The 24250-nt window shown below is 43.5% G+C and overlaps 3 protein-coding genes across 3 annotated transcripts in view; 1 reads left to right on the top strand and 2 right to left on the bottom strand.

Moving 5' to 3' along the window:
* Agbl2 (AGBL carboxypeptidase 2) overlaps nucleotides 1-13885 on the bottom strand; it is a 36764-nt gene extending 22879 nt beyond the window's left edge. Inside the window, exons 1-6 of the mRNA XM_052182898.1 lie at nucleotides 13716-13885; nucleotides 13454-13551; nucleotides 13051-13114; nucleotides 3926-4057; nucleotides 3289-3342; nucleotides 1478-1663 (exon numbers count right to left, since the gene is read on the bottom strand). Of these exons, the coding sequence (XP_052038858.1) occupies nucleotides 1478-1663; nucleotides 3289-3342; nucleotides 3926-4057; nucleotides 13051-13114; nucleotides 13454-13489 (472 nt within the window). The 5' untranslated portion in view covers nucleotides 13490-13551; nucleotides 13716-13885. The remainder of the gene's footprint in view (nucleotides 1-1477; nucleotides 1664-3288; nucleotides 3343-3925; nucleotides 4058-13050; nucleotides 13115-13453; nucleotides 13552-13715) is intronic.
* Nucleotides 11205-11669, top strand: LOC127685594 (modifier of protein aggregation 4-like). Its single transcript, XM_052182899.1, has one exon. The coding sequence runs from the start codon at nucleotides 11215-11217 to the stop codon at nucleotides 11590-11592; it is 378 nt and encodes a 125-aa protein (XP_052038859.1). The 5' UTR covers nucleotides 11205-11214; the 3' UTR covers nucleotides 11593-11669.
* Nucleotides 13886-16555: 2670 nt separating the features above from the next.
* The window catches only part of Fnbp4 (formin binding protein 4), a 32561-nt gene continuing 24866 nt past the window's right edge, over nucleotides 16556-24250 (bottom strand). The window contains exons 13-17 of the mRNA XM_052182897.1: nucleotides 20955-21271; nucleotides 20699-20843; nucleotides 19429-19760; nucleotides 17739-17896; nucleotides 16556-17528 (exon numbers count right to left, since the gene is read on the bottom strand). Coding sequence (XP_052038857.1) covers nucleotides 17438-17528; nucleotides 17739-17896; nucleotides 19429-19760; nucleotides 20699-20843; nucleotides 20955-21271 — 1043 coding nt within the window. The 3' untranslated portion in view covers nucleotides 16556-17437. The remainder of the gene's footprint in view (nucleotides 17529-17738; nucleotides 17897-19428; nucleotides 19761-20698; nucleotides 20844-20954; nucleotides 21272-24250) is intronic.

Raw genomic sequence — 24250 nt, 5'->3', positions numbered from 1 at the left:
AGCAAGCCAGTGGGTAGCACCCCTTCATGGCCTCTGCATCAGCTCCTGCCTCCAGCTTCCTAGTGTGTTTTGAGTTCCTGTTCTGACTTCCTTTGATGATGAACAGCAACACGGAAGTGTAAACCAAATAAACCCTTTCCTCCCCAAGTTGCTTTAGGTCATGATGCTTCATCACAGCAATAGTAACCCTAACTAAGACAAGGTCTTTGCTACTAACCATCTTTTCAGCCCCAGAAACAGTTTCTATTACTACAGGAAAGTACATCCTGTGTTTCAGAGAAAATAAAGCCTTTTTATCAGAAATAAATTTAAGAGTCAGCACATTTGTCTCTTCAGCTCATTTTGTTTTTTGAGGCAGTGACTCTCTACACAATTCTGGATGTCCTGGAACTCACAATGTAGACCAGGTTGGCTTTGAACTCACAAAGACCTGCCTGCCTGTCTCCTGAGTGCTGGGATTAAAGGCCCAACTGGTATATACTGTCTTCTGCATCTTTTTTTTCCCCCAAGACAGTCTCACTCTGTAGCTCTGGCTATCGAACAAAGGCCTGAATTCAGAGAAACCCTGTCCTGAAAAACAAAAACAAACAAAAGAAGACTGTATCCCAAGAGAGAGAGGACCAATTATATCACAAAAGAGGCTCAGCAGGCCAAAACTGGGGCTTGGTGACAGAACCCTAGTGAACAAAGCCCTGGAAAAGAAACATACATTTTGGCCTCTAAGGAGCTATCTTCCCAGGGGCTGGAGAGATGGCTCAGTGGTTAAGAGCACTGACTGCTCTTCCAAAGGTCCTGAGTTCAAATCCCAGCAACCACATGGTGGCTCACAACCATCTGTAATGGGATCAGATGCCCTCTTCTGGTGTGTCTGAAGACAGCAGCAGTGTACTAACATAAAATAAATAAATAAATCTTTAAAAAAAAATAATAAAAAAAGAAGCTATCTTCCCATTTCTAAATACAGAAGCATTCTAGTTTATGCTTTAGTGAGTGAACAGATGAAGGCCCTCTCTTGTCTTCCATGTCAGCATGAAAGACTAAATTCTACTGGCTAGAGAGTTGGCTCCATTGGCAAAATGCCCACTGTGCAAACATGAGGACTTGTTCAGATATAGGCTATTTAATTTTTTATATTTTAATTTATGTGCATGTGTCTAAACAGTTAGGAGCAAACCTGAAAAATACATCCCTGGGAGGTGAACAGAGACAGATCTCTATGGCTGTCTGGTGAGCCAAACTTGCCTAATTTGAGATGTGTAGGTCCCAGTGAAAGACACCTTCTTATAAGTCAAGGCAGATGGCTCCTGAGAAATGCTATCTGAGGCATGTCTTCCACATGCACACAGCACACATGCACGTGCACTTGTGTACACACACATGACCCTAAACTCTACAGCCTTGTAATAAGGCAAGATAAAACATCAGGAACACACACACACACACACACACACACACACACACACACACGTCCTATTACCAATGTGATGAATGTTTTCCTTGATGACCTCACATTCTATTGGCCATCTTGGAGCCTGCAGCGGCCCTCTGCTAGAGAAACATGAGAAGAGTTCTCGGGGTTCTCGCAGTCGTGGGTTGATGTCATCCAGCTCATCAAAAAGGAGCTGCCTGCTCCTAAGAAGTGGTGAGCTCAGCAGAAGTGAGTCTGCAGGGAGGAAGAGGAAATGCATGAGCAGTTTTCTCTTTCACTGGAAGGGATTTGCTGATCTCTTATAATAATCAGATCATTTTCAACACCTTGTTAAGACATTGGCAATCTGGGTGTAGGAGTGTACAGGTTTAATACCAGCTCTTAGGAGGCAGAGGCAGGCAGATTTCTGTGAGTTCAAGGCCAGGATGGTCTACACAGAGATTTCCAGGCTAGGTAAGAACACCAATAAAAAGGTTTTTTAAAAGTAGACTGTTTAAGATAACAAATAAAAATTATAAACTATTGGGCTGGAGAGATGGCTCAGCGGTTAAGAGCACTGACTGCTCTTCCAGAGGTCCTGAATTTAATTCCCAGCAACCACATGGTGGCTCACAATCATCTGTAACAGGATCTGATGCCCTCTCCTGTGTGTATCTGAAGATAACTGCAACGTACTCATACAAATAAAAATAAATTAAAAAATTATAAACTATTAAGTCAAACTTCTACATAATCTAGATATTTTTATTTTTGTTTTGTTTTGTTTTTTGTTTTTGTTTTTGTTTTTTCAAAACAGAGTTTCTCAGTATAGCTTTGGCTGTCCTGGAACTCATTCTGTAGACCAGGCTAGCCTTGAACTCACATAGATCTGCCTGCCTCTGCCTCCTGAGTGATGGAATTAAAGGCATGTGCCATTACCATCCAGCTACATATAAATTTTTAAAATTCAATTAATAGGTTCAAGATCTTGCAACAGTGAGGACTTTCAATTCTCCTATCAACCTTAAGGGGGGGAGGGAGGGGAAGCACAAAAACAAAACAAAACAAAACAAAAACCCTTTAGTAACTATAGTGAAAGATGCACACAGACCTAAATTCACTCTCCAGAACACAGGCAAAAACGCTGGGCATGGTGACATATGCTCGTGGACATCAGTTTTGAGAATGGCACCCATTGTTGTTCTCCAGCCTACACAGACACACACACACAAACAGACAGACACACACACACACACAGACACACACAGACACACAGACACACACACAGACACACACAGACACACACACACAGACACACACAGACACACACACACAGACACACACAGACACACACACACAGACACACACACACATACAGACACACACACACACACACAGCAGATAGACAGACAGACAGAAACAGAGAGAGAGAGGAAGAAAGGAAATAAAAGAAGATTAAAAAAAATTCTCAAGTGCTGGGGAGATGGCTCAGCTGGCCAACGGTTCGCTGTGCAGGGATGAAGGTGTGAATTCAGAGGCCAGAACCCATTAAAAAAAAAAACGTATAAGGGTGCAGGTCTGTAGCCCCAGGGGTGGGTCAGAAATAGGGGACCCCTGAAACTCACTGGCCAGGCAGCCTGGCCAAATCAGTGAATTCCAGGCTCAGGAAGAAAAACTTTGTCTCAAAAAATGAGGTTGAGAGGCATTTCATACAACAACCGAAGACATACGGTATTGACATCTGGTCTTTAAATGTGTACATACACACCCGAAAACATATATGAGCACACACCATGCAAACTGACAAAAACAAAACTTAATGTGCAGCAATTGACAAGTTGAATTTGAGAGTCCTGCTGTACTTATCTGAAGCTTGATACCTCTGTTTACAGCATCTATCTGAGCATGCCCAGTTGAAGGCAGACAGGTAGGCCCTAGGAGGAGAGAAGGGAGCACCATTTGCTTATTTATTTTAACCCACTGTCCCCCAGCTCTTTGCCCGTTTTTTGTCCCAACACTGGGCCCCTGGATTTCTATGTAAGTCTTTACCCAGCAATTAATGGCCGAGACAATAACCATCGAAAAGATGGCAAAGTGAATTTAAAGGAAAGCCGGAGGCTGGAGGGATGGCGCAGGGATTAGGACTGCTTGCTGCGGGGGGTAGGGGGGGGTGGGGGGGTGGAGGGGGGTGGGGGTTCAGTTTGCAGCACCAGTTGGAAGGGGAGCCTCCCGTAACTTCAGCACTAGGGGATCCCCAAGCCTGGTCTCCAGGGCACTCATGTGCACATGACCACACAACACACACAACACACACACACACACACACAAATATAAAATATAGACTAAAGATAACCAAACAAACAACACTGCCCAAAACAAACAAGCAAACAAACAGCAGGAGCCCAAGTAGGTGGCTTGGCTTCTCTGACATTGTGTAACATTCTCTGAGGTTCGGGTGGGGGTGGGAATAGGGGTGGGAGTCTGCGGCAGGAGGAGGGGCCCCTGGCTATTACTCACATAGAAGCATTTCTTTTTCCAAGCTGTCTGAGATGAAATCATCTCTTTCTCCAAAAGAGCCATTCATGTACCGGGGGCTGTTCCTCCAACCCCGCTGGTGAGAGGCTGAGTTCGGTAGGCTGCTTTTCTGAGCTAAGAATAAGTGGTTTAGTTCAAGTTGCTTGCCGGTTGGTTCAGGATCGCTAGTGCTGAGGTCCATATGAAACCCCTGACCACTCAAACCGTTATTTTTATTACCATTGTCCATCACGGGCTCTTTATAATAACACATCCCATTTTTAAAAGATCTTTCAACATTCCAGTATATTCAGAGGGAGAATAATTATTCCCATTTGACCAGAAAAGAAAGAGAGTAAAAGTTAAGACCACTGTATACCCTGAAGAAAGAAATTGAAGAAAGTCTCAGAAGATGGAAAGATCTCCCATGTTCATAGATTGGCAGGATCAATATAGTAAAAATGGCCATCTTGCCAAAAGCAATCTACAGATTCAATGCAATCCCCATCAAAATCCCAAATCAATTCTTCATAGATCTTGATAGAGCAATTCTCAAATTCATCTGGAATAACAAAAACCCGGGTCAGCAAAAACTATTCTCCACAACAAAAGATATTCTGGGGGAATCACCATACCTGACCTCAAGCTCTACTATAGAGCGATAGTGATAAAAACTGTTTGGTCCGACGGCGGTGGCACACACCTGTAATCCCAGCACTCTGGGAGGCAGAGGCAGGCGGATTTCTGAGTTCGAGGCCAGCCTGGTCTACAGAGTGAGTTCCAGGAAAGCTATACAGAGAAACCCTGTCTCGAAAAAACCAAATCCAAAAAACAAAACAAAACAAAAAACCAAAAAGAAAGAAAGAAAGAAAGAAAGAAAGAAAGAAAGAAAGAAAGAAAGAAAGAAAGAAAGAAAGAAAGAAAGAAAGAAAGAAAGAAAGAAAGAAAGAAAGGAAGGAAGGAAGAAAGAAAGGAAGAAAGAAAGAAAACAGTGATGTTAGGGGGCCGATGAGATGGCTCAGCGGTTAAGAGCACTGACTGTTCTTCTGAAGGTCCTGAGTTCAAATCTCAGCAACCACATGGTGGCTTGCAACCATCTGTAATAGGATCTGGAAAGTCTAAAGATAGCTACAGTGTACTTACATATAATAATAAATAAATCTTTTAAAAAAACAAAAACAAAACAAAACAAAAAAACTGTTTGGTATTGGTATACAGACAGGCAGGAAGATCAATGGAATAGAATTGAAGACCCAAAGAACCCACACACGTACGGTCACTTGATATTTGACAAAGGAGCTAAAAACATCCTGTGGAAAAAAGACAGCATTTTAAACAAATGGTGATAGATTAACTGGAGGTCTGCATGCAGAAAAATGCAAATTGACCCATTCTTATCTCCTTGTACAAAGCTCAAGTCCAAGTGGATCAAGGATCTACACATAAAATCAGACACACTGAAGCTTACAGAGGAAAAAGTGGGGACAAATCTTGAACACATGGGCACAGGGGAAAAGTTCCTGAACAGAACACCAATGGCTTATGCTCTAAGAACAAGAATCAACAAATGAGACCTCATAAAATTGCAAAGCTTCTTTAAGGTAAAGGACACGGTCAATAGGACAAAACAGTAACTAACAAATTGGGAAAATTTTTACTAATGCTACATCCAATAGAGGGCTAATATCCAATGTATACAAAGAACTCAAGAAGTTAGTCTCCAGAGAATCAAATAACCCTATTAAAAATGGAATACAGAGCTAAACAGGGGATTCTCAACTGAGGAAACTCGAATGGCTCTAAAGCACCTAAAGAAAAGTTCAGCATCCTTAGTTATCAGGGAAATGCAAATCAAAACAACACTGAGATTCCACCTTACACCAGTCAGAATGGCTAAGATGAAAAACTCAGGGGACAGCAGATGCTGAAGAGGATGTGGGGAAAAAGGAACACTTCTCCATTGTTGGTGGGATTGCAAGCTGGTAAAACCACTCTGGAAATCAGTTTGGCAATTCCTCAGAAAATTAGACATAGTACTACCTGAGGACCCAGCTATACCACTCCTGGGCATATACCCAGAAGATGCTCCTACATGTAATAAGGACGCATACTCCACTATGTTCATAACTGCCTTATTTATAATAGCCAGAAGCTGGAAAGAACCCAGATGTCCCTCAACAGAGGAGTGGATATAGAAACTGTGATATATATACACAAATGGAGTACAGCTATTAAAAACAATGAATTCATGAAATTCTTAGGCAAATGGGTGGAACTAGAAAGTGTCATCCTGAGTGAGGTAACCCAGTCACAAAAGAATGCATATGATATGCACTCACTAATAAGCAGATGCTAGCCCAAAAGCTCAAAATAAACAAGTTACAATTCACCCAGGACAGGAAGCTCAAGAAAGAGTAGGACTTAAGTGAGGGTGCTTCGGCTCCTCTAAGAAAGGGAACATAATACTCACAGGAACAATAAGGGAGACAATGTGTGGAGCAGAGACTGAAGTAAAGGCCACCCAGAGGCTGCCCTACCTGGGGATTCATCCTATAAACAGTCACCAAACCCTGACACTATGACAAGAAGCATATATTAAAAGGAACATGCCATGGTTGTCTCTCGAGGGGCCCTGCCAGAGCCTTACAAATACAGAGGCAGAAACTAGCAACCAACTATTAGACTGGGCGTGGGGTCCCCAATGGAAGAGCTGGAGGGTGGTCCGGAGGAGCTGAAGGGGTTTATAGCCCCATGGGAAAAACAATGACTTAGGACACCCAGACACCCCAAGACTCCCAGGGAGTGAACCATCAACCAAGGGGCACACATGGTTCCAGCCAAAAATGTGGCAGAGGAATGCCTTGTTGGGCATCAGTGGGAGGAATTGTCCTTGGTCAGGTAAAGGCTCAATAGAGGCCCCAACAAAGGGAAATCAAGGGGCGGGGAGATGGGAGTGAGTCGGGTAGAGGAGTATATACATGGAGGGGTGTGGGGGCTGGGGGCTGGGGGGGGTAGGGGATGGGGGTGGAAGGAGGGGCTGGGGGTCTTTGGAGAGGGGGAAATCGGGAAAGGTTTTACCATTGGCAATGTAAATGAAGATAATATTAAAAAAAAAAAAGACCATTGTATAATGGAATAAAGGGCTTGGAAGGCAGAAAACCAGTGTCTCTAAGAGGAAGGAGAGCCAACCCCACTCGAAGGCAGGTGCCAGAGTGGGAGCAAAGTACCCTGCCAAAAGTTTTCTTAAATTTAAAATACAGGTCTCACTACGTAGCTTTGACTCTCCTAGAACTCACTATGTAGACCAGGCCATCAAAGTCAAAGAGATCCAAATGCTGGGATTAAAGGTGTGTGCAACCACACCCTGCTTCCGAAGCCTTTTTGTCCTAAGGATACTTATTGGGTCCGACAAACTGAAGTTTTCTCTTCAACAAATTAGTAATAAAGTAGAAACAGTTAAAGTTTAGCGGTTGCCGGAATTACAGCCAGCAGCCAGCTGGCCACTGTGGTTAGACGGAAGGTAGCAGGATTGAGAGGTTGAAGCCAGTGACACTACACGGCAAGACTTTGTCTTGTTTTTTGTTTTTGTTTTTGATTTTTGGATTGGGTTTTTTTGACACAGGGTTTCTCTGTATAGTCCTGACTGTCCTGGAACTCATTCTGTAGACCAGGCTGGCCTCGAACTCAGAAATCCGCCTGCCTCTGCCTCTGCCTCTGCCTCCCAGAGTGCTGGGATTACAGGCGTGCACCACCACCGCCCGGCTAAGACTTTGCCTTGAAACACCAAGATCTGTAGATCTACTTCAGCGGTAGAACAACCACATAATACGAGCAAGGCCCAGGCTTGTACCCTAGAACAGCAAAAGTAAACAATCAAAATAAAGCTATATAGTGTGGTGAAGATTAACCTGGGTTAATGACCCTGTCTCAAAGATTGAAAAAACAAAACAAAACAAAACACAAATGGAAAAAAAAAATGTTGTGGTTCACACCTTTAGTCCCAGCACTAGGGAGGCAGAGGCAGGCAGATCTCTGAGTTTGAGAGCAGCCTGGTCTATAAAGCGAGTTCCAGGACAGCCAGGGCTATGCAGAGAAATTCTGTCTTGAAGAAACAATAATAAATCAGATAACCCAGGACTTAACCAAACCAAACCCAACCCAACACACAGACAAACAAACAAACAGGCGCCTCAGCTGGGTCCTCGGAGCCAACACAATGGAAGGAGGGAACCCACTCCTGGGAATTGTTCTCTGACCACCACATACAAATGATGGTATATGCACGCACATTATCTACCCGCACAGAAGAAACATAATAGAAGCGAATTTCCTTCTTGTCTTTTTGTAGCTGAGGATGACTGTGAACTTCTGACCCTCCTGGCCCAGCCTCCAGTGCTTGGATTACAAGCACTTACTTCCACCCCTAGCTTCCAAAAAATTAAAATGTAAAGAGACATGTAAGACGAGAGAGATGGCTCAGCAGTACGAGTACTCACTGCTCTTTCCGAGGACCCACATTCAGGTCCCAGCACCCACATGGTGGCTTACAGCCACCTGTCACTCAAATTCCAGGGAGATATGACACACTTGTGTGGCCTCTAAAGACACCAGGCACGTATACGGTACACACCAGGCAGGGTGTTGGCATTCCTTCTAAGCGCCACCCAACAGTTACAGGCTGTCGCCAGGTAGGCCAGGGTACTATAAAAGGGGCCGTTTGGCCCCCCCTCTCTCTCTTACTCTCTCTGTCCCTTCTCTCTCCCTGACTCTCTTCTCTCCCTCACCCCTTTCTCCCTCTCTCCCCTCCCTCCTCTCCCCTCTCTCAGTCTTTCTCTGCCTTTCCCCATCTCATGTCTCTATACTATACCTGTCACGTGACTGGTACCTTAGGGGGGGACCGGCCAAGGCACCCCTCCCACCCATCAGGTATGGTGATACCTGGCTCTATAAAACATATCCTGGGCTGGAGAGATGGCTCAGCGGGTAAGAGCACTGACTGCTCTTCCAAAGGTCATGAGTTCAAATCCCAGCATCCACATGGTGGCTCACAACCATCCATAAAGAGATATGACCCCCTTTTCTGGCATCTGGAGACAGCTACAGTGTACTAACATATAATAAATAAATATTAAAAAAAAACATATCCTGACTTTCTTTTTATAAAACACAACCTAGGGAAACACAGCAAGCTGGCTAGTTTTATGTCAACTTGACACAAGCTAAAGAGAGGAGGGAACCTTAATTAAGAAAATGCCTCTGTAAGATAAACTCTAAGGAAGCCTGTAGGTCATTTTTTTTTTCCAAATTAATGCTTGATAGAGGTTTATTTGGCTTACACTTTCTTATGTTTCATCATCAAGGAAAATCAGGACAGGACCTTGGAGGCAGGAGCTGATGCAGGTGCAGGGGCTGTGGAGGAGTGCTGCTTACGGCTTTGCTCCCCACGGTTTGCTCAACCTCCTTTCTTTTCTTTTTTTTTTTTAAAGATTTATTTATTTATCTTATGTAAGTACACTGTAGCTGTCTTCAGACACTCCAGAAGAGGAAGTCAGATCTCGTTACAGATGGTTGTGAGCCACCACGTGGTTGCTGGGATTTGAACTCAGGACCTTCAGAAGAGCAGTTAGTGCTCTTAACCTCTGAGCCATCTCACTAGCCCCTCAACCTCCTTTCTTATAAACCTAGTACCAACCAAACTGCTCTTTGGTCATGGTGTTTCATTGCAGCAATAGAAACCCTAACAAAGCACACAAACACACACTAAATTTTTTTAAAGGCATTTAACATGTGTGGTGGTTTGAATGAGAACGGCCCCCAGGCTCATGTGTTAGAATAGTTATGATAGTTCTTGGGAAGGATTAGGAGGTATGGTTTTGTTGGAAGGGGTCTACCTATGTGGATGAGCTTGAAGTTATAAAAGACATATACCACCAGCGGTGGCAGCCCAGCCTTTAATCCCAGCACTTGGGGGCAGATGGATGTCTATGAGTTCTAGGTCAGCCTTGTCTACAACGTGAGCTCCTGTCTTGAAAAACAAGACAAAACAAAAACACACCAAAAGCCACACCCATATCCATAAAACATCTTAAAAATTTTAAAAAAGTTCTACTAAAAGACATTAAATATTTAAGTAAATGAAGAAACATACCCAGATCGTAGAATACCTGCTATTGAAAATTTATCTCGGGACAGGCACACACATCTCTATGAATTCAGGACAGTTCTGGTTGTCCCAAATCTCACTAAGCAGACCACACTGTGATTAAAGGCATGTACCACCATGCCTGGCAAAAATTTATCATCTCTTATAAAATTTCATTTAGTCTATAGATTTAATCCAAGTGCAGTAAGTTTTGTTGTTTGTTTGCTGAGATGGGGTTTTAAACCACGGTAGGAGTCTGGCTAGCTTAAACTTTCTGTGTCACCCAGGAGAGCCTCAACTTGAACGTGTTTTGCAAGTGTGTAGTTGCAAATGCACATGTGTGCACGCTCATGCAAGTGGAATCATGGGGTGGATGCTGGGACCCCAGCTCCACTGTTCTACCTGATCCCCTGGGCCAGGAGCTCACAGCCAAATGCAGAACTCGATGATATGTCTAGTCTTGCTTGCTGTCTATGCCTTTCAGAGCTGGGATTTCAGGCCGGTCACTGGCCCACCAGCATTTACAGTGGCTTCTGGGGATCCAAACTCCAGCCTTCATGCTTAAGTAGCCAACATTTTAATCCGTTAGCAATATCCTCACCCCACCCACAGCCCCAGTTTTTAAAAGAGGATCTCATGTAGACCAGGCTGGCTTCAAACTTATTGTGTAATTGAGGGTAACCATGACGTTCCATCCTCCTGAATCTGTCTCCCAAGTGCTGGTGCCACCATGACTCCATTTATAAGATGCTGGTGCTCAAAACAGGGATTTCAGCTATTCTAGGTGGGACTCTACCAACTGAGCATATATATACATATACATTTACATATACATATATACATATACTTATCTACATATACATATATACATATATATACATTCTGTATGTATGTGTGTGTGTGTGTTGTGTATGTGTGTATGTACACATGCACGCGTGTTTTACTGAGACAGTGTTTACTCTCTGTGTAGTCCTGGCTGTCATGAAGTTTGATCTGTAGACCAGGCTGGCCTCAAATTCATAGAGATCTGCTAGCCTCTGCCTCCTGAGTGCTGGGATTAAAAGCACACACCACCATCACCTTGACCCCCAATATTTTTTAATCTATTTTTATTTTTTTAAAGATTTATTTATTGGCCGCTGCCGTCGCCATGACCCGCGGTAACCAGCGAGAGCTCGCCCGCCAGAAGAACATGAAGAAGCAGAGCGACTCGGTTAAGGGAAAGCGCCGAGACGATGGGCTTTCCGCTGCCGCCCGCAAGCAGAGGGACTCGGAGATCATGCAGCAGAAGCAGAAAAGGCAAACAAGAAGGAGGAGGAACCCAAGTAGCTTTGTGGCTTCGCGTCCAACCCTCTTGCCATACGCCTGTGTGCCTGGAGCCAGTCCCACCATGCTCGAGTTTCTTCCTGTAGTGCTCACAGGTCCCAGCACCGATGGCATTCCCTTTGCCCTGAGTCTGCAGCGGGTTCCTTTTGTGCTTCCTTCCCCTCAGGTAGCCTCTCTCCCTCTGGGCCATTCCTGGGGGTGAGGGGGTTACCCCTTCCCAGTGTTTTTTATTCCTGTGGGGCACACCCCAAAGTATTAAAAGTAGCTTTGTAAAAAAAAAAAAAAGATTTATTTATTTATTATATATACAGCATTCTGCCGGCATGTATGACTGCACGCCAGAAGAGGGCACCAGATCTTATAGATAGTTATAAGCCACCATGTGATTAGTGGGAATTGAACTAAAGACTTGTGGAACAGCAGACAGTACTCTTAACCTCTGAGCCATCTCTCCAGCCCTCAATATTTTTTTTAAGTTAAAATGTTTGGCAATGGATAGCTCAGCAGTTACAACAACAAGAACTTGCTGCTTTTTTTTTTTTTTTAAGACCAGAGTTGTATTTTTAAGACCAACATTGGATAGCTCACTGCCAACTGTAACTCCTGCTCCAGGGGATTCCACGCCCTCTTCTGGCTTCTGTGGGCACTTACACACACATGTGCGCACACAGATAACATGCACACACAAAAGTAAAAGTTAAAAAATGAATCTTTAAAAACAAAACAAAACAAGTCAGGCAGTGGTGGTGCATGCCTTTAATCCCAGCAGTTGGGAGGCAGAGGCAGGCGAATTTCTGAGTTTGAGGCTAGCCTTGTTCTACAGAGTGAGTTCCAGGATGGCCAGGGCTACACAGAGAAACCCTGACTTGAAAAACGAAAAACAAAATATTTCTTCTAATAAACTACAAAAAGGTAGTACGTGGTACATAGTACATCCAAGAGTCAAGACTGACTGGTCCCCCATCCCCAAATCAACAAATAAGAAAGTAAATAAATATATAAATAAAAAACATAAGATTTCAAGGTTCTGGAAATTAAATGTAGCTCCTGGGTAATGTTAGACAAGTGCTCTACCACTGAGCTACAACCTCAGTTCCTAAAAATTTTTAATGTCACAAACAAATTTTAAAATCTACATAAACGGGCGAATGCAGCTCGGCAGAATACTTGCATAGCATACTGTATTGAACAGAAGTTCTATGTCCAGAATCAAAAGAAAGAAAGAAAAAGAAGAGAGGGAAGCAAAGACTCAAGAAAAGGTGAAACACTTAAGGTGACAGGAAACAACTGTCCAGAGATCAAGATTATAACAGCTGCACATAACAGTGCAAGCAGCTAAGGCAGGACGGGGAGATCCTTACCAGCCTGGGCTACATAGTGAGACTCATGTAAAAAGGAATCTATTTAATGCCATAGAGCAACTCAGAGCTAGTAATTATTAGTGCATCAGTAGAAAAATAAACAGGTCAATAAACTGAAGAGCCTTGAAGAGGCATTTGTACTTCTGCTAGAGTAAGTCTGTCTCTTGACAGAGTTTAATTGGGGGTAGGAAGTACTTTTTAACTAATCACTTCGAAACAGTATTCGAGTTTTATCCAAACAGTTCTTTCAGTAAATGCGACAGTCCAACCCACTGATGCTGGGGAGAAGGAAGTGTTACCTTTGAAATATCCATAATATTGGAGGTGATGGAGCATAAAGTCCTCATAGGGGTCAGGAAGAGTCTGTGGAGGAAAAGTCATTCTCAAGCAGAACGTTTCAATCAGATGGCACTGAGTTCTTAACCAAAAGCACCAAATGTGCTGCACAGCATACGGTAACAGAACAAGCAAAATCCATGCAAATACCGAATTGTTCTATTTTGGGAATCATAATCTCCAACAGGTCTGGTGGTGAACACTAAGTCATCCCAGCACCAGGGAAGCAGAGGTAGGAGGAGAACAGCAAGTTCAGGGATAGTCCTCCCCCAAAACTACACCTCCCTGGACCAGCATTCCACCACAGTGAATCTTTTGATTTTGGATTGGGTTTCTGTGAAGTTATTGGAAAGGGAGTGTACCAACCTCCTGCTTTAGCTCTGTTTCCAACGCCGGGAACATGTTACTGCCTCATAGTATGATGTTGGCGAGTTAGTAGCACCGCACCCAGCTGCAATACCTGCCTAATTTCCAAACAGGTAATTGATTACACAGAAGCTACAAGTCCCCCCAACCCCCACCGCCAAACCTGCAGGCCCTGCCCTTTCACACCCACAACCACTCCGGGGTTAACTCTTGCTAAGCCGGCGTCTTAGGAAAGGAAAGGACGGTGGTTCCCAGCACGCACCTGAGGAGCCTGGGCGCTCTGTGTGTCCCCACGCCTGGTCCACTAGACTCCCCAGGAGCCTCGCTGGCCCCATGCTTAGCTTACACTGAGAACGGATGCCCAACACCAGGACGCCACAGAAAAGGGAAAGGAACAGGGTTGGGGGCACGCGCAGAGTCGCCTCAGAGCAGTTGAAAAGGAAAGGTCAGGGGTCGGAAGCGAGAGCCCCGGAAACGTTCAGTTCTGAGCGCCCCGCCTCGGAGTGTGGACTGCCCAGAGGAGAGCCCCGGGAAGGACGGAGCAGAAGTTTCCACCGGGGCCCGCGGGGTGACACCGAGCTCCCTAGCTCCCCCTTCTCCCCAGCTGGTCTCCCCAGTGGTCACCCCTCCACTCTCACTTTCTGCAGAGGCCAGCCCGGAGTCCTGTCCGCCCCTGCCCTCCTCGCCCCCCTTTCCTCCTCACTCCTTTCCTGCCTAGAATCCCCTGCTTGTCCCCTGCCGGCTAGGGCGCTCCTTCGCAGGCCCAGTCCTCAGCTCACCTGCTAGAGTTTTCTGCGAGGACCCTGGGAGCCTAGCAACGGGAGCCAGAAGCGGAAGGAGGGCAGGACCCCGCCCTCATCTGTAAGCTGCGAGCCCTGGGATGTCAGGCGACTTGTATCTCACACTCCAATGGTTTACTCATTGAAACTTCATCTCAAACTTTACAGACTGGGAACTGATGAGTACAGTGCCGGGAGCCTTTTATTTTTCTAGTTTCTGTAGGTGTGGGTAAATTACTTTGTTCAAGGGACAGAAGCTTCCATTCCTTTGGGGGCTGGTGAGGGTTAGAGTTGTAGCAAGCAACCAAACCTTATTAAAAAAGAGATCACAGATATGCTCAGAGAACAGGAGGACAGTCCTAGAGAGCAGGACTCAGGTTCATTCTAGTTTACCTCATTTCTCTTCCCTTTGACAAACTTAAAATATCCTCCTCCCCCTCCCCTGCCTTTTCTTGATTTGGTTTAAAAAGTTTTTCCTTTTAAAACAACAGTAACAACACAACAACAAAACCTGTGTGTTCGAGCGGAGGCCAGACTTCAGATCCCCAGGGAGCTATTTATCCGTAGTTGTGAGCTGTTTGAATTGGTAAGTGGGTGCAGCTCTAAAAGAGCAGGAAGTGCTTTTAGCTCCTGGACCGGACCTCTCGACAGCCTCCTCCCCTTTACTCTTCATACTGCTTGTTTGTGCAGGATTAGCGTGCAAACATGTGTAAGGTAAACTTTGTGGAGTCAGTTCTTTCCTTCCACTTTTGCATCAGTTTCAGGGACTAACTCAAGCGCCAAGCAAACAAACCTGCTAGGCTATCTAGCCAGCCTTTATTTTTAAAACTTGTTTTAATAAGTGTGATTTTGAGTGCAGGTCCCCGCTGAGGTCGGAAGTCTCCCTAGAGTAGAATTAAAAGCGACCCGATGTGGGTGCTGGAAACCAAAGTTGGGTCATTTGAAAGACCTCTAAGAGCTGAGCCTCACAGTTACTTTTTGAGACTTGTTCAAGGACCTGTGAGTCTCCATCGACTCAATGACACTACTGTCTAAAAGTAAAGATGTGCTATTCTCAGGATAAATTTCAGGGCTGAAGAGATGGCTCAGAGGCAGAGAGCACTGACTGCACTTCCTGAGTTCAAATGCTAGCATCCACAAGGCAGCTCCCTATGGGCTCGCTCTTCTGGTGTACAGATATACATGCAGACAAGACATCCATATACATAAAGAATTCTTCAACAAAAAGGTAAAGTGAATTGACTCTTAAAAGCCAGGTTAGGCTGTGGAGACAAGGCAGATTCGAAGACTAGAATGTCCTCCTCCCAACTACACTGTTATCGGATACTCTTTATTCTCTACCTTCTAGCTATAATGAAAAAAAAAAAAAAAACCTTCCACACCAAAAAGCTAGTTAGCAAAACTAACTATAAGCGTAGGTGGCAAATCGAACCACCCAGAAGCTGCTCACTGGACCCCTGTGCTCAGCTGCACAGGGCACGAAGGGGGCTGGCGATCTCCAGCAACTCCTACCAGCCTGGAAAACTGCTAATTAAGGCAAAAGCTTTAATAGCTAGTTGATAATCTTTATTTGTAGAAATTTACTCTATGCAAATTATAAAACAATTTTATGTACAAAATGAGCATCCCAACATTAGCACATGATAAATAAAATCTAATACACTGTAATACAAGTAAAAAAAATGAACTGCATAGGAATATACTAGAATAAAATCCCAACTATTATCTTTGGTTAGCTATTGTGATTATAATCTTAAGGTTGTTTTTTTCTAGGCAGGGTTTCTCTGTATAGCCCGGGCTGTCCTGGAACTCACTCTGTAGACCAGGTTGGCCTGGAACTCAGAAATCCACCTGCTTCTGCCTCCCAAGTGCTGGGATTAAAGGCGTGCGCCACCACCACCACCACCACCACCACCACCACTGCCCCGCATCTTAAGTATATATTACTTTCCATAATCTTCCACGGCCCCGCATCTTAAGTATATATTACTTTCCATAATCTTCTTTGTATTACTTAATAAAAAGCTGCCAAAGCAGTCCCCCCCCCCATATTACATTGTTTCTAGGACTTAAGTAGGTCAAATATCAGCTATATTATTAACAGGATATAAGCTCCAGAAATGGCACCATCTTATCGGAAACACCCTTGTGTGTTTCTTAGAACCCTGTCTTCCTATATCCCCCAGGGATAGGAACTTCCCTATCCTGATGTTCAATGTCAGTGTCTGTACTAGTCTGATTAGAACAACTAAGAGTGGACATCCACTAAGTCCTAGTTATGTAACTGTGGGAAGCATACTTACAAGAGCAAAAGGATAACCAGTCAGAAGTATAAAAAGAGCTTTATTGGTGCATATATACAAATTTACAATGTCAGAAACTGGAGAAATACAAACAGCTTTAAGACACAATTTGCTTTTTTCTTCAGTTTAAAGTGACCATTCCTGATTGTGATACAATAGAAAGTACACAACAGTGAACTGCTTCTTAAATACTGGAATCTTATGGAGAACACATCCACACACAGAAGGAAGGTGTATTTTTGAAGTGGGTAAGACGATGAAGACAATACGCAAAGTGGCTTATTATACTTATTGCCACATACTTAGGGGGGAATTTCTCAAAACCAAGGATCTTAACACCTGCTGCTGCTGCTCCTGCCTGTGTGTAAATACGCCACCTGCTGCAAAGTGAGTGTTCTAGGATTGCTGAGAAGAACGACTCTCAAGTGTGGCCATCAGCACAGATGATGCCCTGAACACTTCAGGGCAGCAGACTCGAGGAGGAGGAGGTCATAAAGAGATCCTGATGGTCAAGCAAGGTAGGACACAGAGCTGCCTTAATTGCACTTGTTCTGGAGTAGACGGAGGGAGAGTGCCACACTAGAACTAAACAAGCTCTACTGGGCAGGAAAGCCCTTCACTTTCCCAGCAAGTCCTACAGAGGTTTCATGCCCATGACTCACATGTTTAACTCATATCTAACATGCTAAGTTTGCCAGTGTGAGAATAAAGACAGCCAGGTCAAAGCAATTCCAATCACCTCATCTCAGCAACAGAAAAACTACATTTCGTAAATGCATGCACACAACTTTGTGTGCACGTGTCCTTGCCCAGGAAATGTATATGTTCTTCCTTATAACATTTACAGTTCATTTGACAACAGCTTAAATCTGGTTAAGACTGAACATAAAACAAAATGAAAACTATGTGCTGGGAGCCATTTTCCTTCTCTTGAGTCTTGCTCTCCAGTCCTCAGGAAGGGCTTCAAAATTAGCATTTCTTTCTGCCAGGCCACTGTAAAAACAATTTGCATGTTATTACTTCATTGGAAAAAGAGAACCAAACTTTTTTCAGAAATAAAAACTCTTTAAAGGGGAAAATTGAACCTCACATCCATTCAGGAAAATGTTTCAAGTTTCTCAGCCAAGTAGCATGTATATTCTTCATAAAGGACTAACTAGGACTAACGCCATGAGCTCTGCCCATCTGCGACAGCGCCCTTACCTCACCAGCTGCTGCTGTTTCCATTCTTCAATTCGCTTCTGTGCAGTCGATTCCCGGTCCTCTTCACTGGAATTTGAATTATCTTCTTCATCTAACTCCCGCTGGATACTCTGCCATTTCTTTACCAAAGATGGCATTTTGGTTTTACTTTTCTTTGCCTATAACAAAGTGGCAGATTAGTGAAATGCCATAGTGAACAAGTAAGTAGATCTTTTACACTGAAGATTAAGATCTTCCCCTGAATCCAAGGAATAAAGATGATACGGGATGCATCCTGATACGCCAAGACTCAGAAGTATCATGGAAGTGGTTTGGGTGCAGGTGGTGTGCAATGCTTATTTCTGGTATGCCATGGCTGGCGCTCTCTTAAACTCACAGTAGCTGTACTGCCTACACAAGACTGGACCTGTCATGAAGTGCAGGAGTTCATGGGCCCCACTCATCCTGAGCATTTATATAGTTAATAGTTGATGGAGGAAGGAGAAACATTTTTGGTGGTATAGTGCTCATGCCCCTATAAACTATAAAAGTCACTGTCACAATATAGAAGCTGAGCATGGTAGTGCGTGCCTTTAATCGTAGTACTCAAGAAGCAGAAGGAGACAGATTTCTCTGAGTTAGAGGCTAACCCAGTTTACAGAGTGAGATCCAGGACAGCCAAGACTACTCAAAGAAACCCTGTCTTGAAAACAAAAGATGGGCCAGGCGGTGGTGGCGCACGCCTGTAATCCCAGCACTTGGAGGCAGAGGCAGGTGTATTTCTGAGTTCGAGGCCAGCCTGGTCGACAGAGTGAGTTCCAGGACAGCCAGGGCTACACAGAGAAACCCTGTCTCAAAAAAAAAAAAAAAAAAAAAAAAAAGAAAACCCAAAAACCAAAAAAAACCAAAACCCACAGACACACAAAGAAAACAAAAGGTAGAATGTCATGTGTTTATAGGGGGTGGGGATAAACAAAAGATTGTAGACAAGTTGAAGGAGAAAGGGAGTTTGTGGGAGGAAAAAAAAGTAGCTGGTACACGCAAGCATGCTCAGAACACATCATGTGTGTATAAGGTTTCACGATGGGGGCCAAGGAGATGGCTCAATGGTCAGAGTACTTCCTGTTCTTTGCAAAGGAACTAAGTTTGCTTCCAAGCACTCACACCAGGGGTATATGACTTAAGTCCCAGAGGACGCCCATGCTCTCTCTGGCCTCTATATACAGGCACATATACATAAACATAAATAAAAGGAAATAGATAAATTATTCCTTTATCCATTAGTTTATGTACTTGACAAATTCTTTTTATGACTAACAGGGAAGGAAGATGGAGGCACAGCTCAGCAGTCAGTGCTGGCTGCTCTTCTAGAGGGTTTGGAGTGAAATCCACAAATCCTCCGTTCTGGGTTTGACTACCCTCTCTCTGAGCTCCAGGGGTACCAGGCCCACAGGTGGTACACAGATATACATGTATGTAAAACTCAAATATGTAAAAAAGACAAAGTTCTCACTACGTAGCTCTGGCTGTCCTAGATGGAACTCACTATGTAGACTAGGGTGGCCTCAAATTCACTGAAATCCACCTGCTTCTGCCTTCCAAGTACTGGAAATTAAAGGCGTATGCCACTACTGCCTGGCAATTTATTTCGTAAAAAGTAATTTTGCTATGAGTATCATCACCTTAAACTTTTTAACTTTAGAAGACTCACCTTATCTCTCTTCCCTTTTCTCGTCTTCTCTGGCGGTGGCACTCTGGGAGCTGGCGGTGGTGGAGGTGGTGTAGGTGTGGGTGGAGGAGGTGGAGGCGGAGGGGGTTCGACAACAGCAGGCGCTGCCATGGTTGCTCGTGCCTGGGCTGGCTGCAGCGATGCAGGAGTCACTCCAATGGGGACAGAACATTCAGCATAACTCATAACTGCAGGTGCGGCTGCTAGTCCCAGGTAATTTGGCTGCAGGCTCATCCCTCTGGCCTGATGACCCATTCCTGCTGCGGCATGGCTAACGGATACTGCTTGGTGTGCCATCCCCACTGCTTGGTGACCTAACACAGGAAACATAAAAGGAAACTGTAAAACGGACACACTGTAACAGACAGAAGGAAAAAGAAACTAGGAGTTAAATTACAAAATTATGGGCTGGAGAGATGGCTCAGCAGTTAAGAGCACTGACTGCTCTTCCAGAGGTCCTGAGTTCAATTCCCAGCAACAATGTGGTGGCTCACAACCATCTGTAATGGGATCTGATGCCCTCTTCTGGTGTGTCTGAAGACAGCTACAGTGTACTTGCATATAATGAATATATATATATATATATATATATATATATACACACATATATATATATATATATATATATACATACATACATACATATATTTGCTAGCAGCAAAACATTAAATTTCGTAACTGGGCATGGTATGCATGTCCGTCTTTCTTACTCCAGTACTGGAAATGTAGAGGCAGGTAGATCTCTGTGAGTCTGAGGCCAGTCTGGTTTACAAAGCCAGTTCAGGACAGCCAAGGCTTTTATATAGAGAAATCCCATCTCAAAAAACAAAACAAACAAAATATGACAACAAAACCAAAAAAAGGGGAAAAAAATCTTGAAAAAATAAGGATACATACTAAATGTTTAAGGGTAGTTTTTTTTAGTAACTAGGAGAAAAATGTAAGTACTATTTTCTTTTTTAAGATTTATTTATTTTATATACATGAGTACACTGTTGGTATCTTCAGACATACTAGAAGAGGGCATCAGATCCTATTACAGATGGTTGGGAGCCACCATGTGGTTGCTGGGAATTGAACTCAGGACCTTTAGAAGCACAGTCCATACTCTTAACCGCTGAGCCATCATCTCTCCAGCCCTATAAGTAATATTTTCAATCAAAAGCTTTCTAACTTTTCAACTTAAGAGCATCTAATGCTGGAAACAAATGATATATTGATCGAGAAAACCCACTTCAGTCATGATGCTTACCTGCAGCTATAGCTGACTGGCTGTAGAGAACTGGAGAACTACCGATAGTAGCTGATCTCTGAACTACCGCAGTACTCATTTCTGGAGCCTTTCTCTTTACTGCTTTAGTGGATGGAGGACTAGAGGCAGTAGAATCAACTGAACTCTGAAATGAAAGCATTCTAGTTAGCGCTACAGAATACACTCTCGTGAAATAAAGCATGCCATGAGCCACTGTCCGTCCCAGGACCACCCTGAGTGCCAAGGGCATCACTACCTGGCTGGGTGTGACTGTGCTCTGTGGTGAAGGTTTCAAAGGAGTATCCTCCTCTGTTCCGGGGGCAGGAGGCTCCTCACTTCCCTCATCCTCCATTTCTACCTCCTGAATCTCACCATCTTCTAATGGCGGAGGTGGGGGAGGAGGTGGAGGAGGAGGAGGAGGAGATTCTGGGGGTGGAGGTGGAGGTGGAGGCATTTCCAGAGGTAATGGAGGTTGGAGCACAGGTACATTTGACTGGAGGAGGGTCCAGAATGGAGTAAGTGGCATGAGTGATGAAGAAACTTGACCAGAAAATGACTCTTTACAAAGAGAACCTGGAAAACAGACAGTTGTCAGGAGGAAAAACAAACAAACAAACAAACAAACAAACAAAAAAAAAAAACCATCAAGACAAATCCTTCAAAGGTAATATTCAAGTTCATCTGACCGGTAGAACAGACATCTGTACCAACCAAGGATAACTAGCTAGCTTTCCCATAATCAAAATTCGACTCATAGCAAGCCACTGATATCACAGAAACACTGGGTAATTCAACTCTTCCATGCAAAGGTTGATGCTGAAATACTAACTGTATTCTTTAGGTCCAGATTTATAAATAAAAATTTAACAATGAGAAACTCAGTCATTGAAATCTGTAATTTGATCGTGCGTGCGTGCGTGCGTGCGTGCGTGCGTGAGAGAGAGTGAGAGAGAGTGAGAGAGAGAGAGAGAGAGAGAGAGAGAGAGAGAGAGAGAGATTGATTTAGTATGTTCCTGTGTGTACAGGTGCCCTTAAAGAACAGAAGAGGGCATTAAATCATTAGATCCCTTTGGGCTAATGTTAGCAGGCAGGCGTGAGCTGCCTAATGTGAATGGTTCTCTGCCAAAGCAGCATGTGCTCTTTCCAGGTTCAGCCCCTAGATTTTTTTTTTTCAAACATGTATTTCAACATAAAAGAAGGCAACAATTCTCTGGAGAATCTTTTTGTTTCAAAAATGAAATAAGTGAATCATGTCTATCTATAATACTCATTCCGTTTTATTATTACTGTTGTTTTTCAGTAGGCTAGTTAAGTGGGGTGCCAAGGTGAAAACCCATTCAAAACAACAAGACATTCTACCTATTTTGATTAACCTGGATTACTAGTCTTAAAAATTCATTTGCAAGATGCAACTGTGATGTATGTACGTATTCCACTTGCTCAATCATAACAGAAAGAGAAGGAAAGTTTTATTTTTGTGAATGAAAGGAAATTTAGGACAAAATGTCAAAGTAAATGATAATTGAGATTTTCAAGTGTTCAGAGATGTAGAAGATCTGAAGCTGCTGTTCCTTTAGCTTGAAAACTATGTTAAACTTTCTCAAATCTCACCAACACTATCACTGAACACTGCAGTTTCACTGCTGGGTAAAGCTTTGCAAAGATCAGAGAAAACAGGAGGATATACTTACTTGTAGCCTGCCCCATCCCTCTTTATCGTCAATAGGGAGGTTTCACAATATATGGGGCTATTAGATAGATATCCCAGGAATGTTGAGGGAATGTTCTCCCTAAAAATCATACAATTTAGGAGTAGAAGAAACATGAGAAGTCATCTAATTCAACTTCCTCACTTCAGAGGTAATGAAACCCAGGTAAGGACTCATGGATCTTAGGCTGACAGAGCTATCAGGCCAGGCCAGGGCTAAGAGATCAGGCCTGACCCCTGGCCCTAAGCTTTCTTGTTACTAAGAATCCTTGGAGATGTAGATGTTGAAGACCTTTAAAAATCTAAACTCTCACTTCTGATGCAGTAAATACCCAGATGGACCAACCTGACAAAATTTATTCTCAAAACAGAAGAATAAGGGCTCCCTTAAGGAAGACTCCAGATCAGGGAGAGGGCCGTTCATACTGACATCTGACTAGGTAAAGCCTAATCAGCCAACAATACCCACTTTTTAGAGTGGCTTTGTGAACAGAGCAGACAGGTAATACAGTGTATAAAAAATATTGATGATTCACACTATTTTTATAACTGAGATATTTCTTTTTGCTGAAGTATACTAAAAAAAGATCCACCAGAAAACATGAATGCAATTTTCAGATAAAATTACTATGTAACTTTTTCCTTTTTTTGTTAACTTTTTCCCTTGTATTAGCATTGAGTAATATGAATACAGCTATGTACTAACTTTCAGAGAGTAACATTTAGAAAAGACTAATTTTACTAAATAGTGTGCATATAGCTATAAATCATGTATTATGAAATGGTACATCAAATTTCAACAGAACAAGGTAATAAAATAAAGCAATAAACACTAAAGCTTATTAAGAATTAAACTTTCATCGGGTGGTAGTGGCGCACGCCTGTAATCCCAGTACTCTGGGAGGCAGAGGCAGGCGGATTTCTGAGTTCGAGGTCAGTCTGGTCTCCAGAGTGAGTTCCAGGACAGCCATGGCTATGCAGAGAAACCCCGTCTCGAAGAAAAAAAAAAAAAAACAAATCAAAAAAAAAAAATTAAACTTTAAACTTTTTTCTAATAAATTAGCTATACTACGTGGAGAATGAACCGTGTCAGCCTTGATGAACCAGGCAGTTGTCTTTAGGTTATCATGCCTCTGACAGGGATATGCTGCTAATCAAATACATGCAAGGGACCAGAGCATGCCAGGGTTAATCAAGTCGTCTTTGGCCCAGCAAAAGCAACCAGTCATCTAAACCTGGATTAAGTGCTATTCAATTAAACTACATATGATGAGAGGGCTATGGGTGTGGCTCAGTTTGGAGTAGGCTTGCCTAGCATGTACAAGGCCCTACACTCCATCCCATTGCATAAAACCAGGCACAGACACACACACCTGCAGCCCCAGCTCAGTACAAAGCAGGTGGAAGAGGAGGATTGTGACAGTCATCCTTAGCTACATAGCAAGTTTCATTCAGGTCAGCCTAGGAATCATTAGATCCTGTGTCCAAAAAACAAAGACAAGACAAATCACACACACACGCACGCACGAACGAACGCACGCACGCACGCACGCACGCACGCACGCACGCACGCGAGCGCAAAATTTAGTAATAAATATAATACTGGAATTTCAAGCTCCTAAATTTACTCAAACATAAAAGCTGTCTCAGACAACACTGATAATTTATTTATTTATTTTTTTTGAGAAAGGGTTTCTCTGTATTTACGCTGGAACTCACTCTGTAGACAAGGTTGTCCTGGAACTCAGAGATCCTCCTACCTCTGCCTCCCAAGTGCCTAGATTAAAGGGATGTTGTCACCAACCTGCAGTAATTAAATGGTTTGCTGTTTTATCCTGAGGACC

Source organism: Apodemus sylvaticus, chromosome 5 (assembly GCF_947179515.1).
Source record: "Apodemus sylvaticus chromosome 5, mApoSyl1.1, whole genome shotgun sequence".
NCBI lineage: Eukaryota > Metazoa > Chordata > Mammalia > Rodentia > Muridae > Apodemus > Apodemus sylvaticus.
The sequence above is the reverse complement of the archived record's forward strand: the minus strand, read 5'-3'. Positions and strand labels throughout refer to the sequence as shown.